At 47.3% G+C, this 17086-nt stretch overlaps 2 protein-coding genes across 2 annotated transcripts in view; both read right to left on the bottom strand.

The window, feature by feature from the left end:
- LARGE2 (LARGE xylosyl- and glucuronyltransferase 2) overlaps positions 1 to 17086 on the bottom strand; it is an 82866-nt gene that overhangs the window by 45763 nt on the left and 20017 nt on the right. The gene's annotated exons all lie outside the window — the stretch shown is intronic.
- Positions 6215 to 6928, bottom strand: LOC120917122 (cold-inducible RNA-binding protein B-like). Its single transcript, XM_040328172.1, has one exon. It carries the CDS (start codon positions 6871 to 6873, stop codon positions 6370 to 6372), a length of 504 nt encoding a protein of 167 aa, XP_040184106.1. The 5' UTR covers positions 6874 to 6928; the 3' UTR covers positions 6215 to 6369.

The following is a 17086-nucleotide window of genomic DNA, read 5'->3' as shown; positions in this document are numbered from 1 at the left end:
CCAGAGGATTTCGGCGCGGATTTCAATTCGATGGTGAGTACACTCCATCGCAGAGAAATCCGCTCAAATCCTCGAGAGGATTTAAGCGCGGAAACGTTCCGCTGGACCGTATTCGCGGATAAATCCTCTCGTGTGTATGGGGCCTAAGAGTAGAATGTAGAGACGGGAGGTTGTTCGTAAACGCTGCCTTTTCCATCTGCTGAAACAAATACATTTTAATGCAAAGTGCCGCAAAAGCCTGTTTGACCTTCTTTGACTGCAATGCAAACGCATCTCAATGGGACCATCTGCAACCAAAGGAATGCAAGACCAAGCAAACGGGGTCAAGAGACACAAGCTGGCTAGAGAAGATCATCAAAATGTGTTTAGTTCAGCAGGGACCAGCTGTGTGGACGTTCCTGCTCAGCAGAAAATGATCTAGCGATCGACTTCTGATGAACAGTATTGTTGGAAACATTTTTTCGATCAGTGTATTCTGACAGCAGAGAGCCCATGCTGTTAGAATACAATGTCTCAGTGGGACGGTTCCTCCATCCACCTCCATTGTGTGTGTGTGGGGGGGGGGGGGGGGGGGAATCCATTTGTTTAAACCAGGGGTCTCCAAAACCTTCCAAACAAAGTGCCAGTTTACTGTCCTTCAGACTTTGGGGGGCCGGACTATGGCCATTGGAAGTAAAAATTGTGCTGGCATCAGTGGAAGAAAATGTATATTTGGTTTTAGGGAGATGAATAGTATCCCCCGTCATTGGTGCCAGCTGGAGGAATAGTGCCCCCCATCATTGGTGCCAACGAGGAGGAATAGTGCCCCCCGTCATTGGTGCCAACGGGGAGGAATAGTGCCCCCCCGTCATTGGTGCCAACGGGGAGGAATAGTGCCCCCCCCGTCATTGGTGCCAACGGGGAGGAATAGTGCCCCCCCATCATTGGTGCCAACGGGGAGGAATAGTGCCCATCATTGGTGCCAGCAGGGGGGGGGGGGGGACATACTGCCTGATATTCGGTCCAGCATGTCTGTTTTCATCAGATCGCGCCATAGGACACAGCGGTGCCCGACAAGCCCCCCCCCCCCCCCGCTCAGTGAGCAGAGAGGAGCTTGTCATCCATCGGCTCAGCGGAGATCTGCGGACTGATCTCCCGCTGAGCCGACAGGAGCAGGGGGACTCCGTAGCGACGGAGTCCGCCAAGTGTGAATGAGGCCTTACACACCTGTGAGACAGACGCTTGATATCGGAAAGCCTAGGAGGCACCAAATTGCACAGGTAGAATGCCCAGGTCGAATGCGCCCAGACAGGAAAGGGAGGCGCCCGCCTTTTAAGGGCATAGGCCTGAATTACCGTCTGTCTAATCCACCGAGAAATGGTGGCCGACGGGATCGCCAGGCCTTTCTTTGGACCAGACACCGACACAAACAGTGAGCCTGACCTCCGGAACGGAAGCCGTAGCAGACAGATACACCCTCAGAGCACGTACCACGTCTAGGGAATGAAACGCAGCCTCCTTGGGATGTGACGGCCGAGGACACAAGGATGGAAGCACAGTGTCTTCATTCAGATGAAAAGCTGAAAACCACCTTCAGAAGAAACGAAGGTTGCGGGCATAGCACCGCCTTATCCTTATGGAGGATCAAGTACGTGGACTTGCAAGACAAGGCCACCAACTCAGAAGCCCTCCTGACAGATGTGATGGCCACCAGAAAAGCAACTTTCTGAGAGAATGTGAAAAGGAGGAATACCTCTGATGTTCTCAAGGGAGGTTTCTGAAGCACAGAGCACCAGGTTCAAATTCCACGGCGGAAGTGGTGGTCGAACCGGGGGGACCACATGTTGGACCCCTTGCACAAACATACTCACCAGTGAATGAGCCGCCAAGGCTTAAGGTTTTTTTTGTTTCCACCTTCATGCATCCTATGGGTGAAGGTAAAAAAAAAAAAAATAATATCTTGTGTGCAGCTCCCCCCCTGACCTCACAAATGAGCTTCTGGAAGAATGGTCAAACATTCCCATAGACACTCCTAAACCTTGTAGACAGCCTTCCCAGAAGAGTTGAAGCTGTTATAGCTGCAAAGTGTGGGCCAACTCCATATTGAACCCTATGGACTAAGGCTGGGATGCCATTAAAGATAGTATGAGTGTGTGTGTGTGTGTGTGTGTGTGTGTGTGTGTGTAAAAGCAGGTGTCCCAATACTTTTGTAATATAGTGTATATATGGGCAGCTTTACCCTTCCCCGCTCTATCCAAAAAACTGAAACCCTTCAAGTCTCTCCTGGTAGTTCATTGAAGCAGAACTATAGGCAAAGCTTCCTTTTTTTCCTTTTGACATCCGTGTCCCAATGCATAGATTTCCCTTCACTTCCTGTCCCATAGCCAAACAGGAAGTGAGAGAAAATCCTACAAATTAAGGCAATCACTTGGGAAGGGGAAATCTTCCAATGAGGACACTAGTCCTGGTTATCTGGGGGATAGCCAGGGCTAGTGTCCTCGTTGGAAGATTTCCCCTCTATTACTTTTCTGGTGACAACCCAAAATGTGAGATTATCTTTTACTTTCTATGATAATAGTAAACAGGACAAATGGAGAGGGGAACACTCCTTTAACATGGGCACAGATGGAAATAAAAATTGACAAACGCTCTAATCCCTTTGTACCAAACTAAAAAAATAAAAGTTTTTTTACCTTTTTAGTTATACTTTATTTTTAACAATATATGATATTTAGGGATTTATTTTTTCTCTCTATAATCACATTGCCCCTTGACTTGACACTGTGTATATGCCTTTCATTGCTTTTGGGATAGACATGCTTGTTTTTTGTCACTTTGACAGCAGTCATTAATGGAGGATATCTTTGATTGGCGTACCTGATTGGTGTAAATGGTTATTGCACATTCCTGGCACCTATCACAGTGTACAGTCCAATGGCTGTGTAATCTGCAGTGTCTTGTTTTGTTTGACAAATAAACAATCGGTAAGCCCTGAACATGCAATTAATGGCCACAAATCAATCTGAGAGATCATTACTCAGGCTCTGCCTTTGATTGGGAATTGCAATTATCGTGAAGTTCTGGCTAGCCAATCAATTCTCCTCATTCATCACTGCTTGCTTTCCTGGTTGCCTCTCATCCAAAGGCTCCCCTTGGCGAGGGAATTGAAGTGTTGCTTTTACATAGCCAAGTGCTTCCATGGAATAATATACAGTTTAATGGAAAAAATATGCTAATTTTGAACATATTTTCTTAATTTTCTATGATTAGGTCAAAAAAAAAAAGTATGTTTTTTTTTTTTTATAATAATATATATATTTTAATAGAATATTACATAACTGACATAATTTTGAAGGACATAATTATTAGAATAACCGAAAAATGGTTTCAGAAGAGAATGGGGTGGATTCAAGAAGCAGATTGCGCCTGTGTAACCATAGGTTACGCAGCGCAATTGCTTACTTGCCCCGGCGTAACGAGTGCTCCCGATTCAGGAACCTCGTTACGCCGACTGCAGCCTAAGATCTGCGCGGCATAAGGCTCTTATGCCCGCATATCTTAGGCTGCATTCTTGCGATGGCCGCTAGGTGGCGTTCCCGTTGTGCTCAGCGTATAGTATGCAAATTGCATACCAACACTGATTCACAACGTGGCGCGAGCCCTGCGTACGCAATTTACGTCGTTTCCATACGGCGGTTTTTGCGTAAGGCTGCCCCTGCTATTAGCAGGGGGGCCAATGTTACGTATACCCGCCGTTCCCGCGTCGCGAAATTTGAATTTTACGTACTTTGCGTAAGTGATTCGTGAATGGCGCTGGACGCCATTCACGTTCACTTTGAAGCAAATGACGTCCTTGCGACGTCATTTGCCGCAATGCACGTCGGGAAAGTTTCCCGACGGAGCATGCGCTCTACGATCGGCGCGGGAACGCGCCTAATTTAAATGATTCCCGCCCCCTACGGGATCATTTAAATTGCGCACGCTTGCGCCGGGCATTTTGCCGGCGCGCCCGCGCAATTTACGGAGCTTCTGCTCCGTGAATCGAGGGCAGCGCAAAACAATTGCGGGGGCGCAGGGCAAAATCGTTGCCCTGCGCCTCCGTAATAAATGCGCAAATCTAGCTGAATCCGGGCCTGTGTGTATATATTATTATTATTAAAAGATTCCTAATCCTGGTGTCATCCGCCAGTTAAATTCCTTCCCAGGCACACTCGACAAAGGAGGCGGGTCCTCCGAAACATAGCGCCTGCCTATATCCCGATCTCAGAGTGAGAAGGCGGCTGTCAGACGGTGCCGGTGTCTCCTCGTTTTTGGAGGGTCATTGACATTGCTTCAGTGGCTTGGCTCTCCGTTAGGCCTCTTTCACAGTGAGGCGTGGAGCCGCGGTGACGGTATAGCCGCGCTATATGTAGCGCGGCTATACCGTCGTATTCACCGCAATATTCGGGCGCTAGCGGTGAGGTTTTAACCCCCGCTAACGGCCGAAAAAGAGTTAATACCGCGGTATTACCACGCTTTCCCATTGATTTCAATGGGAAGGCACGGTATAGGAGGGGTGAACACACCGCTCCTATACCGCGGTAAAGATGCGGCTAGCAGGACTTTTGGAGCACTCCTGCTAGCGCACCGCTTCAATGTGAAAGCCTTCGGGCTTTCACATTGAACACTACAGGGCAGGTTTTTTCATGCTGTATAGCAGCGCTATTTTTAGCGATGTACCGCATGAAAACCGCCTCAATGTGAAAGGGGCCCCTCTGCGGTCTGTGCCTGCTCGGTGTATGGAATTATCCTACTTAGGAAGCCGCTGGTTCTCTGCCCCGATTAGAAGTGCTACTAAACCCAGGACCCTGCATTCACTATATCTCTGGTCTCCCGCAGTACACATAAAACATTGGAAATGTAAATATCAACTGCTAAATAACCCCCCCCCCCCCCCCCCCCCCCAATCAGCTGTATATAGCATTCTTGTTACTTCTATCAGTGTCTGGTTAAAGATTGTAGGATGTTGTCATTCTGCTTTGACTGTCCTATGAGGTTGCAGGACCCTAACCCTCTGTCTGGACAGGGCTGGTTGGCCCTGCTCCAATCACATTCACCCTCCCAAGAAACTCTCCAGCAATTCACACCAAACGGAGCATGTGCAGCTTGTCCCCTAGCCTCTGTTCTATCAGGAGATGGATTGGGACTGTGGAAGAAAGGGAGGATCAGAGAAGACAAGTTCAAACAACCTTTTAACCCCTTAGGTTCCACAGAGAGTATAACAGGCATGCTTTACTGCATATACAGACTGATTTTACTGTTGTGGCTTTAGTAACCCTTTAAAGAGTAGCTCTAATCGTTTGTGTTTTATTAAAAGTCGGCAGCTACAAAAAGTGTAGCTGCTGACTTAATAAACACACACTCCCCTGTCCCCAAGATCTAGCGATGTGGCCGCCCGAATCATGCGACGTTCCCCAGAAGATTGCATCAAGGGATGGGGGGGGGGAAGAAATTCTGCTCTGATCACTTAGGTGGTCCGAGCGGAAGTGGGTACCTGTCAAAACTAGGTACCCGCTATCCCCCACCAAAAAAATGTACATGCAAATTGTGGCTGGGGGGGTACTTAAAGCAGAACTTTCCCTTTTGGGTGGAAAGCTTTAAGCGAGGATATTGGGGGTTATTTACAAAAGGCAAATCCACTTGAAATTGCACTGAAAGTTCAGTCGCTGTAGATCTGAGGGGGACATGCAAGGAAAATAAAAAAACAGCATTTTAGCTTGCACATGATTGGATAATAAGATCAGCAGAGCTTCCCCTCATTTTAGATCTACCCCTTGGATCTACAGCGACTGCACTTCCAAGTGCATTTTCTACTTGTAGTGCAAATTGGATTGGCCTTTCATAAATAACCCCCAGTGTGTGTTTTATAAATAACGGAATCCGTTCTGTGTGGGCCGTCTATGGAAACAATATTGACTCTAGTCTACTGACAGATTGACTTCTCAATATGAATTTGTGGCCTGTGCTTGATGGATAGTCATTGATGAATTACTATCGGTAATTGCGGTGTGTAGTGTAAGGTTAGTGTGTGGTCAGGACCTCATGTAGTATTCAGTGCTTTCTCTCGCTGAGCATTTCACGAGTTCCCATTTCTTTTCTTTGTGGTTTTTAGTCAAAAGTGTATAGCTGCACCCTAGGCAGGTGTGTAAATAGACCATTGAATTGCATATAAGGGAGCGGTTATACCTTCTTTTTTTTTAATAAGAAACATTTATTTTATATTAAATCCTTTACATCAAATCTGCAAATTTCCTCTTCATCACCTACTCTAAATACAGAGATTTTTGGTGCGAGATGCAGATGATCGGCAGGCAACAGGGATCCAAACACCAGAAAGTTTAGTCCTCATTCTCACCTGTAGCTGTCATAACTGTCTCTGTAGGAGCTTCCTCCTGAGCGATCACCATAACCTCCTTGACTTCTCCCACTGCTACCATAATAATCCCGGGATCCACCGCCATAGCTGCTGCTTCCTCCACTTCGATCAAACCGGCCACCGCTGCTTCCATATCCTCCACCACCACCACGGCCTCTACTTCCACGGAAGAACCCTCTTCCTCCTCCAGATGAGCCACCTCTGTAGCCTCCTCTCCTGTCACCAGAGGACTTTCCAGCCTGATCAACCCGAATCTGACGACCATCCACAGACTTCCCATTCATCGCTTGCATGGCATCTTTCGCATCATCAGCATTTTCGAATGTGACAAAACCAAAGCCACGCGATCTCTTGGTCTCCCGATCCTTCACCACAACCACTTCAGCAATGTTGCCGTATTTACAGAATACATCTTCCAGACTCTGCTCATTGGTATCAAAGCTCAAACCTCCAACAAAAAGCTTTCCATCGTCAGACATGATGAGATCTTATTCAAGTGCAGCTTAACGATCACAAAGAAAACAGCTATGTAGAGTGCGGTTATACCTTCTATCTAAAGGATATGGATTTCTGTCTATCCAGTCTTGAGATTTAAACAGCCCACCCTGACAATAGAGCCAGATTGGTGACCTTATATCTATTTTTCTCCTGCACCAAGTAATACAGCCTGGTCTCCTCGCCACCCACAAGCCTGGTCTCCTGCCCACCCACAAGCCTGGTCTCCTGCCCACCCACAAGCCTGGTCCCCTCCCCACCCACAGTCTGTGATTGGGACCTTATATCTATTTTTCTCCTGCACCAAGTAATACAGCCTGGTCTCCTCCCCAACCACAAGCCTGGTCTCCTCCCCAACCACAAGCCTGGTCTCCTCCCCAACCACAAGCCTGGTCTCCTCCCCAACCACAAGCCTGGTCTCCTCACCACCCACTGGTCTGGTCTCCCCACCACCCACAAGCCTGGTCTGGTCTCCCCACCACCCACAAGCCTGGTCTGGTCTCCCCACCACCCACAAGCCTGGTCTGGTCTCCCCACCACCCACAAGCCTGGTCTGGTCTCCCCACCACCCACAAGCCTGGTCTGGTCTCCCCACCACCCACAAGCCTGGTCTGGTCTCCCCACCACCCACAAGCCTGGTCTGGTCTCCCCACCACCCACAAGCCTGGTCTGGTCTCCCCACCACCCACAAGCCTGGTCTGGTCTCCCCACCACCCACAAGCCTGGTCTGGTCTCCTCACCACCCACAAGCCTGGTCTCCTCACCACCCACAAGCCTGGTCTCCTCACCACCCACAAGCCTGGTCTCCTCACCACCCACAAGCCTGGTATCCTCCCCAACCACAAGCCTGGTCTCCTCCCCAACCACAGTCTGATTGGTGAAGTGACATCAGAATAATGAGCTAAACTCTCTTCCGCTGCTCTCTATTTGCATGTTGCAGAGCCCGATTGGCTTCTTCTCCGAGTCACGAATGGCATCAGATTATGTAACCTATATTTATTGCATTTATATTCTTCTATTTTAGCTTTAAGGGACATTTTTCTGCAGCTTTTCTATCTTGGCTGACCCTTCCTATCTGTACATTGCACCTCCTGAGGGGTAGGTGAGGCGACACAATTAAACACACCCTGTTCCATCTTGTAGATCTCTAGACTTTTTGTTCCTCCGGTGTTGGCTGTGTGTTCAGAAATTACCTAATGTATATAATTATGGTTGTACAGTGATGCCATCATTTTAATTGCTGCTCATGGAGTATGACCTTTATTGATTTAACCCTGAAGTGCTAGGTAAGCACTTTTATTTTTGCTTGATGCTTTATATAATAACTGTGTATGGGTAAAAAACCATTGCAAACAAGGCTTTGGGGAAAAATTTAAAAAAATGAATGATGTCTCTTAAAAGTACAGTGTATTTTTGTAAATCCAAAGCCCCCGAAACTTCTGGTGTTTTCGGTTTAATGTCAGATTTGTGCGGTTGCTCCCCTGTGTGTTGCCTGCCTGCTCCGCCCCCTTGTGTGTTGCCTCCTTCCGCCCAGGGACCGCTTAGGCAATACTTCATATCGCCTATGGCGGCCCCTCCCTATAGGTGATCGCCTGGGGCACGTGACAGGTCCCAAGTGATCGCCTGACCACACAGAGCGTGAGTTCCCGGCCCGTGAAGCCGAACGGTGTCATGGCCAGGTGCCCACACTAGGAATGGAGGCGCCGGCCGGAGAGGGGGGGGGGGGGGGGGGGGAGGTGCGCCCCTCCTTGTGGTGCATTGCTGGAACGTGGAGCAGGTGAGTGTCCGTTTATTAAAAGCCAGCAGATACACTTTTTGTAGCTGCTGACTTTAAATAATCATAAAAAAAAGCCTGGAACTCCCCTTTAAAAAGGGGGTTCCTTTACCCTAGTGCAGTCCTCCTTCACTTACCTCATCCTTCCATTTTGCTTTTAAATGTCCTTATTTCTTCTGAGAAATCCTCACTTCCTGTTCTTCTGTCTGTAACTCCACACAGTAATGCAAGGCTTTCTCCCTGGTGTGGAGTGTCGTGCTCGCCCCCTCCTTTGGACTACAGGAGAGTCGGGACGCTGTCTACGTTGCAGATAGAGAAAGGAGCTGTGTGCTAGCAAGTGTCCTGACTCTCCTGTAGTCCAAGGGAGGAAGCGAGCACGACACTCCACACCAGGGAGAAAAAAAAATGTCATTACTGTGTGGAGTTACAGACAGAAGAACAGGAAGTGAGGATTTCTCAGAAGAAATAAGGACATTTAAAAGCAAAATGGAAGGATGAGGTAAGTGAAGGAGGACTGCACTAAGGTAAAGGAAGATATTTAGGAAAAAAAAATATATAAATATTATATAAAATTATATAAATTACTAGAGTTGTCCCGGGACCGATACTGAGCATTTGCGCGAGTACTTGTACTCGTGCAAATATTCCCGATGCTTCCCCCGATACTTTATTTTTTCCTCCTGAGTGGGGCGGAGAGGGGGGTGGGGAGCGGTCGGAGAGGAGACCGAGGAGGCGTGATCGGAAGGCGGAGAGGAGGCGTGATCGGAAGGCGGAGAGGATGCGTGATCAGAAGGCGGAGGAGAGCTGCTGCCGCTGCAGCCGTCTAGTTGTTCGGCGCTCAGGGAACATAACAGCTTTCATTTGAATAGCTGTGCGTTTCCCGCCGTGCGTCGTCATAGCCCCTCCCCCTTGTCTGGGCACTTTGATAGACAGACCACCCGTCCCAGGATTGGACGGGCGATCTGTCTATCAAAGTGCCTGGACAAGGGGGGGGGCTATATATGACGACGCGCGGCGGGGAACACACAGCTATTCAAATGAAAGCTGTTATGTTCCCTGAGCGCCAAACAACTAGACGGGGGGGGGGGGGGGGGGGGGGGATGAGAGGACCTACACAAAGCTGCATTTGGGAGACACAGGCAAAGCTGCATTTGGGAGACACAGGCAAAGCTGCATTTGGGAGACACAGGCAAAGCTGCATTTGGGGGGAGACATGGCTGCATTTAAAAAAAAGTATTGGTAATCGGTATTGGCGAGTAAATGAAAAAAAGTATCGGAACTTGTACTCAGTCCTAAAAAAGTGGTATCGGGACATCCCTATATATTACCTTTACAATCCCTTTAAAGCTAAAAAAAAAAAAAAAAAAAAATGATGTACTTTAGTTCTACTTTAAGCTTCGGCGGTTTTGGGTGGAGGTCTTGGTTTAGGTGCACCTGCTGGGCATAGCAGGAGACCATCACATCCAAATAGATGTCAATATTGGCAGCAGCTGCAGAGAAGGCCGATGACGTCCAGGCCGGGCTGTAGGAGGCACAGTATGACTGATCTGTTAGATGCCATTCCAGCGCCGACCGTCCTCTGAGAGCGAGAGTTAAGTGGATGAATCATTGTCCCCTCAGGCCAGCAATGATTAGGTGGCCTTGGGGGTGTTTATTCTCCTAATGGGCTTGTGGTGACAGAGGGATTGTGTGTCCTGAGGATAGAACACTGAAGGCCTTTCTCCCTATACGGTGTCACTTTTCAGAGAGCGCTCTGTAGAATGCAGCTGTCACTATGAAACCTGAAAAAGAGGACCTGCCTTTCCCACACTGGTGTCTGCTCCACTGGAATTCAAATTTTTTTTTACAGCACCCACCACAGTACTTACAATGGATACGTATTTTTTTTTTTTTTTTAATTGACAACTTATTAAAGGGGTTGTAAAGGTAAACGTTTTTTTACCTTAATGCATCCTATGCATTAAGGTTAAAAAAAAAACATCTGACAGCACCGCCCCCGAGCCCCCGTTTTACTTACCTCACCGTTCGAAAGTCCCGGGCGCGTGCTTGTCATCTTGTTCGGTTCCCAGCCTGGCCGTTGATTGGCTAGGCTGGGCGGATTGATAGCAGCGCAGCCATTGGCTGGCGCTGCTGTCAATCACAGCGGATGATGCGGCGCGCCAGGGGGTGGGGCCGAGTGATACAGCTTTTGCGAGGAGGAGCCGAGACAGCCGCCAAGGGACCCCAGAAGACAGGATTCGGGGCCACTCTGTGCAAAACGAGCTGCACAGTGGAGGTAAGTAGAACATGCTTGTTATTTAAAAAATAAAAATTATGCCTTTAGTGTTCCTTTAACCACTTGCTTACTGGGTACATATACCCCCCTCCTGCCCAGGTGAAATTTCAGCTTCCGGCACTGCGTCACTTTAACGGACAATTGCGCGGTCGTGCGACGTGGCTCCAAAACAAAATTGACACCCTTTTTTCCCCCCACAAATAGAGCTTTCTTTTGGTGGTATTTGATCACCTCTGCGGTTTTTATTTTTTGCGCTATAAACAAAAAAACTATTTTGAAAAAAAATTCAATATTTTTTACTTGTTGCTATAATAAATATCCCAATTAAAAAAAAAAAAAAAAAAAAAAAATTCTCAGTTTAGGTCGATAAGTATTCTTCTACATATAAAAAAAAAATTAAAAAAAAAAATCGCAATAAGCGCTTACAAAATATGGGACAGAATTATTATTATTATTTTTTTTTTTACTAGTAATGGCGGCGATCTGCGTTTTTTTATTGGGACTGCGACATTATGGCGGACACATCGGACTCTTTTGACACATTTTTGGCGCCATTCACATTTATACAGCGATCAGTGCTATAAATATGCACTAATTACTGTATAAATGTGACTGGCATTGAAGGGGTTAAAATTAGGGGGTGAGGAAGGTGTTAAATGTGTACCTGTATTGTGTTCTAACTGTGGGGGGGGGGGTGACCGATCTGTGTCCCTATGTACAAGGGACACAGATCGGTCTCCTCTCTTCCCTGACAGGACGTGGAGCTCTGTGTTTACACACAGAGCTCCCCGTCCCTGCTCTGTCATTACCGATCGCGGGTACCTGGCGGACATCGCGACCGCCAGGCACGTGCATCGGCATCTCGGGGATGCGCCGGGCACGCTCGCGCACCCCCAGTGGCCAGAGGAATCCAGGACGTCATATGACGTCCTGTTGGATTTTCAGAGCCACCGTGTAGCCGTCATTTGACAATGGCCCGGGGCTCAGGTGGTTAAGTTTTGATTGTTTCAATACAAAAATATAAGATACAAAGGGGGTAATAAAATATAACAAATACAGCGAGGGAGAGAAATGCAAAATAATGAAGTATCAACAGACCTGTAGGTGGCGTAGATGCATCCTGCAATTATCAAACGCGAGGCAGCGCCGATTGATAAAAGGGGGTTGGGATACGGCTCTAGACGAGTGTGAAGAAAGCACAACAGTAATACCTCTAAGCGCATAGGCGGATCTCGGTCAACAGTTAAACATACTATCAGGACGAGAGTTATCCTATAACTGCGCGTGGTCTACTAGTCATAGACCTCCTCAAAACATGCACCTGTAGAATTTGGAGATTAAGGGTAAAAGTTTGACGCCATTTCAATGAGCGGGCGCAATTTTGAAGCGTGACATGTTGGGTATCAATTTACTCGGGGTAACATTATCTTTCACAAAATAAATTTTTTTAGCTAACTTTACTGTCGTCTTATTTTTTTTAATTCAAAAAAGTTATTTTTTCCCCCCCAAAAAAAAAGTGCGCTTGTAAGACCGCTGTGCAAATACGGTGCTACAAAAAGTATTGAAATGACCGCCAATTTATTCTTTAGGGTGTTCGGGAAAAAAATTGTATATAATGTTTGGGGGTTCTATACACTTGTCTGAAAAACAGGCTCAGGGCTGAAGTCGTTAAAAATGATGATTTAAATCAAGCCTTTTGACTAGTGACTTCAATCAAATCCACCCTGTCTGTAGTGTTAACTTCTCTCTCTCCAAAAGTCTTAAGTCCGGTGTCTTTCTGCTGCTCCACTCTTCCGACAAGTTCTCTGGCAGCCAAGATAAGACCAGGCTGAATTTTGTGTCGGGTGGGTGAATGAATGAATGAATAAATGAATGAATGACTTGTATAGCGCTACTCATGCGAACTGAATCGCCTCTAGGCGCCTTTTCCAGCCAGAGTCTGCTTGGCTGTGCGGTCATTTTACCCCGTAGGATCGTGACACGCTTGGGACACACAGTCATACACACAGATATACACTGGGCCAATTTTGGACAACATCCAATTTACCTACCAGCATGTCTTTGGAGTGTGGGAGGAAACCGGAGTACCCGGAGGAAACCCACGCAGGCACAGGGAGAACATGCAAACTCCAGGCAGATATTGTCGTGGTCGGGATTCGAACCAGCAACCCTTTTGCTGCTAGGCGAAAGTGCTACTCACTGCACCACTGTGCTCTCCTGGGTAGATTAGCAGAGAGCTGGTCTATTTACAGCACAGCTCTGCATTTTTTTTTGGGGGGGGGGGGGTGGTTGTGCCTTTTCTTCCAATCAGCCGTCTCAGTGTATGGCAAGAATCCACACACACACGTGAATTGGAGTAGGGAGCACCCGCTCAGATGTAATTGATGAACCTCTTCACTGATTCCAAAGCCACAGGTGCTGGCAATGCATATGATAATGCAAAAATAAGAAGGAAAGTTTGGACAGCCTCACTCCAAAAAAAATTTTTGTTCCTTTTATTGTAAAATCAAAAAAAATACATGCCACTGCAAAAAAATAAAATTAAAACAGATGCAAGCTGACACGTTTCACACTGACTCAGTGCTTAGTAATGACCAAGCACTGAGTTACAGTGTGAAGCGCGTCAGATTGCATCTGTTATTTTTTTTGCTGTGGCATGTATTATTGCGATTTGATTTTACAATAAATGGAACAACATTTTTTTGTGCGGCTGTCCAAACCTTCCTTCTTATTCTCACATGTGAAATCAGGAAGAGAAAATTCTAACAGGACGTGCACTAAACTAAACAGTATATAAAGCTGAAGACAGCAGATATACATGTAAAATATCTGTAGGGAGATTTGTTTAATCTCTGTGTATTATCTGAGGCTGTTGACGTCACTGGATATAGGAGAGCGTTTTACATCCACGTTAAGGTTTACATTTTGCTTCCACAGTTATAGGATAATATACATTGTATATCTTGTGATGTCTTGCCTCTATGGCTGCCACTTGAGCATTCCTTGCATACAGTACAAATGTGCTAGTTACATCAGACATCACTGATCTTCGTTATATTATTTATATATATTTTATGAAGTGTACATTCCTCTTGCGCTCGCTGCTCTCCCCCAGCACCCCTCGGGGCTCCTCACAAGTACAAGTTTGTTGTCTGGCTCCTGTCCAGACTGCGGCCTCCAGAAGAAGCTGTCAGGAGGATGTTTGATGGGGAATCCTGTCCACACACGTAGATGCTACATTCCTCCATCCCGCTCTGTGCATGCGCATGGCTTGTTACTTTAAAGGTAAAGCGATTTTTTTGTGAATTTCAGCAGACAAACACAATTGTTACCCCCCCCCCCCCCAGATTAAACATGGGAAGAAGCAAGGCGGTTGCTGATCTCATGCATCCCCTGCTTGCTCACCGGTCTAAAGATAAACACGCGGTCTGTTCATAGCCTACTTATAAATCGGGATCGTCTCACCCACAACTGATATTTCAGTTTTTAGATGGCACCTGGCTTCTTGAATCACCAAAGACCAGGGATGCCCAACCTTTCAAAAACGGAGGGCCACTTAAGCAACTTGGTAACCAGTCGCGGGCCACAATGAGCGCAGCGGGCGGATGACAGGTCACGGGTACTCTATAGGCCCTCCAATCCGCCCAGATGAAAGGGGACAAATTCCCTTCTGTTATTCGGATTGGAGGTAGGCGGGCATAAACGGATATCTGTCGCTCTATAGCGGCGAATTGAGGGTCCCATTTAGTCGGGCTGAAAGGGGCCTAAAACTGCTTTCACACTAATGTGCTGCGGTTTACCCACACCGCGGGTGCAGCGTAGTGCACCTGTGTCTATCCTGCGGGTTAGCTAAACTTTGCCATAGACTCCTCTTGTGGCAAAAGCTGGCACTGTAGAGGAAACATCGGCTTATGGGGCTCTGCTCCGCAGCCACTTTCTTCCTCCACCACTAGCTTCATTCACAGCACTGATGCTGAGGTATGGCGGGTTGGCAACCTGCAGTCTGGGCTTGCCAATCTGTCATTCCAGAGCAGGAGGTCGCGGGCCACATCAGAGGGCTCCGCGGGCCACTGGTTGGCCACCCCCGCCATAGACTTATTATACTCTGACCCCGAGATCTCTACACCTTAAAGCGGTGGTCCCCAAAAAAAGAAAAAAAAACACAAACACACACACGCGCACACACACATGCACGCACGCACACTGCAGCTGCTGCCTTTTAATAAATGGACACTTACCTGTGCAGGGTGCCCGTGGTGTCGACAGCTGAAGCCGATCAGTCACTCAGCTCTCGGCTGCCCCCGCCGCCATCATCGGTAAGGGAATCAGGAAGTGAAGCCACGCTGTAGCCGTCATTTGACTATAGCTTTCAGTGCTGCCGCACTTTGAATGACAATTGCGCGGTCATGCAACACTGTACCCAAATGAATGCATTTTTATCATTTTTTCCCCCCACAAATAGAGCTTTCTTTTGGTGGTATTTGATCACCTCTGCAGTATTTATTTTTTGTTTAAATAATAATAATAATAATAATAAAAATATTTTATATTTTGTTATAAAATTTTGCAAACTGGCAATTTTTCTCCTTCATTGATGTATGCTGATGAGGTTTTACCGAAGGGTGGCACGGTGGCAGGTGGTATTTTTGGGCACAGTGGAGGCAGATGTCCTCCTTCCTCTTCGGGACTGATGTCCCTTGTGAACAAGCCGGTGATCATTTTGATCACACCGACAGCCCGAGAAGAAGGAAAAAAAGCCGATTACCGATCCTTTGTTTACATCATGTGATCAGCTGTCATTGCCTGACAGCTGATCACATGGTAAGGGACCGAGACCGGCCCCTTACACGGATCTGTGATCCACGAGTCTCAGTGATTCGTGATCATAGCGTGCGTTGCGCGTGCAAAGGGGAGAACGTCTATTGGATTTTCAGTTTTGCTCCATAGCCGTCATTTGACTATAGCGCGGGCCTCAAGCGGTTAGGATATGTAAAGGTATGTTTTTTTTTTTTTTAAACACCTTTTACATATCCTAACCGCTTGAGGCCAGCGCTATAGTCAAATGACGGCTATGGAGCAAAACTGAAAATCCAATAGATGTCCTCCCCTTTGCACGCGCAACGCACGCCGTGATCACGAGTCACTGAGACTCGTGGATCACAGATCTGTGTAAAGGGCCGGTCTCGGCCCATTACCATGTGATCAGCTGTCAGGCAATGACAGCTGATCACATGATGTGAACAAAGGATCGGTAATCGGCTTTTTTTTTTCTTCTCGGACTGTCAGTGTGATCAAAATGATCACCGGCTTGTTCACAAGGGACATCAGTCCCGAAGAGGAAGGAGGCACATCTGCCTCCACTGTGCCCAAAAATACCACCTGCCACAGTGCCACCCTTCGGTAAAACCTTATCAGCATACATCAATGAAGGAGAAAAAATTGCCAGTTTGCAAAATTGTTTAGCAAAATTTAAAGGGCCAGATTCAGGTAGGAGATACGACGGCGTATCTCCAGATACGCTGTCGTATCTCTGAGTGTGCGGCGTCGTATCTATGCGCATGATTCTTAGAATCAGTTACGCATAGATTTGACTGAGATTCAACTGGCGTAAGTCTCTTACGCCGTCGTATCTTAGTTGCATATTTACGCTGGCCGCTAGGTGGCGCTTCCATCGATTCACGCGAGGAATATGCAAATTAGGTAGATACTCCGATTCAGAAACGTACGTTTGACGCAAACAACGTAAATTTTTCAAATTTTGACGCGGGAACGACGGCCATACTTAACATTGACTAGGCCAGCTATTTGTTCGACTAACTTTACGCCGGGAATCGCCTTACGTAAACGGCGTATCTTTACTGCGACGGGCGCACGTACGTTCGTGAATCGGCGTATCTAGGCATTTACATATTCTACACCGAACTCAACTGAAGCGCCACCTAGCGGCCAGCTGAAAAATTGCACACTAAGATACGACGGCGCAGGCTGTCGTATCTTAGCTAGGTTTAAGTGCATCTCAGTTTGAGCATACACTTAAACTTACGACGGCGCAGATTCCAAGTTACGTTGGCGTATCTACTGATACGTCGGCGTAACTCTCTCTGAATCTGGCTAAAGATTTACACACAACATTCAGCTGCCTGGACCT

The sequence above is a fragment of the Rana temporaria genome, chromosome 11 (assembly GCF_905171775.1).
Source record: "Rana temporaria chromosome 11, aRanTem1.1, whole genome shotgun sequence".
Lineage (NCBI taxonomy): Eukaryota > Metazoa > Chordata > Amphibia > Anura > Ranidae > Rana > Rana temporaria.
Note: the sequence above shows the minus strand (reverse complement) of the source record. Positions and strands in the feature narration are given on the sequence as shown.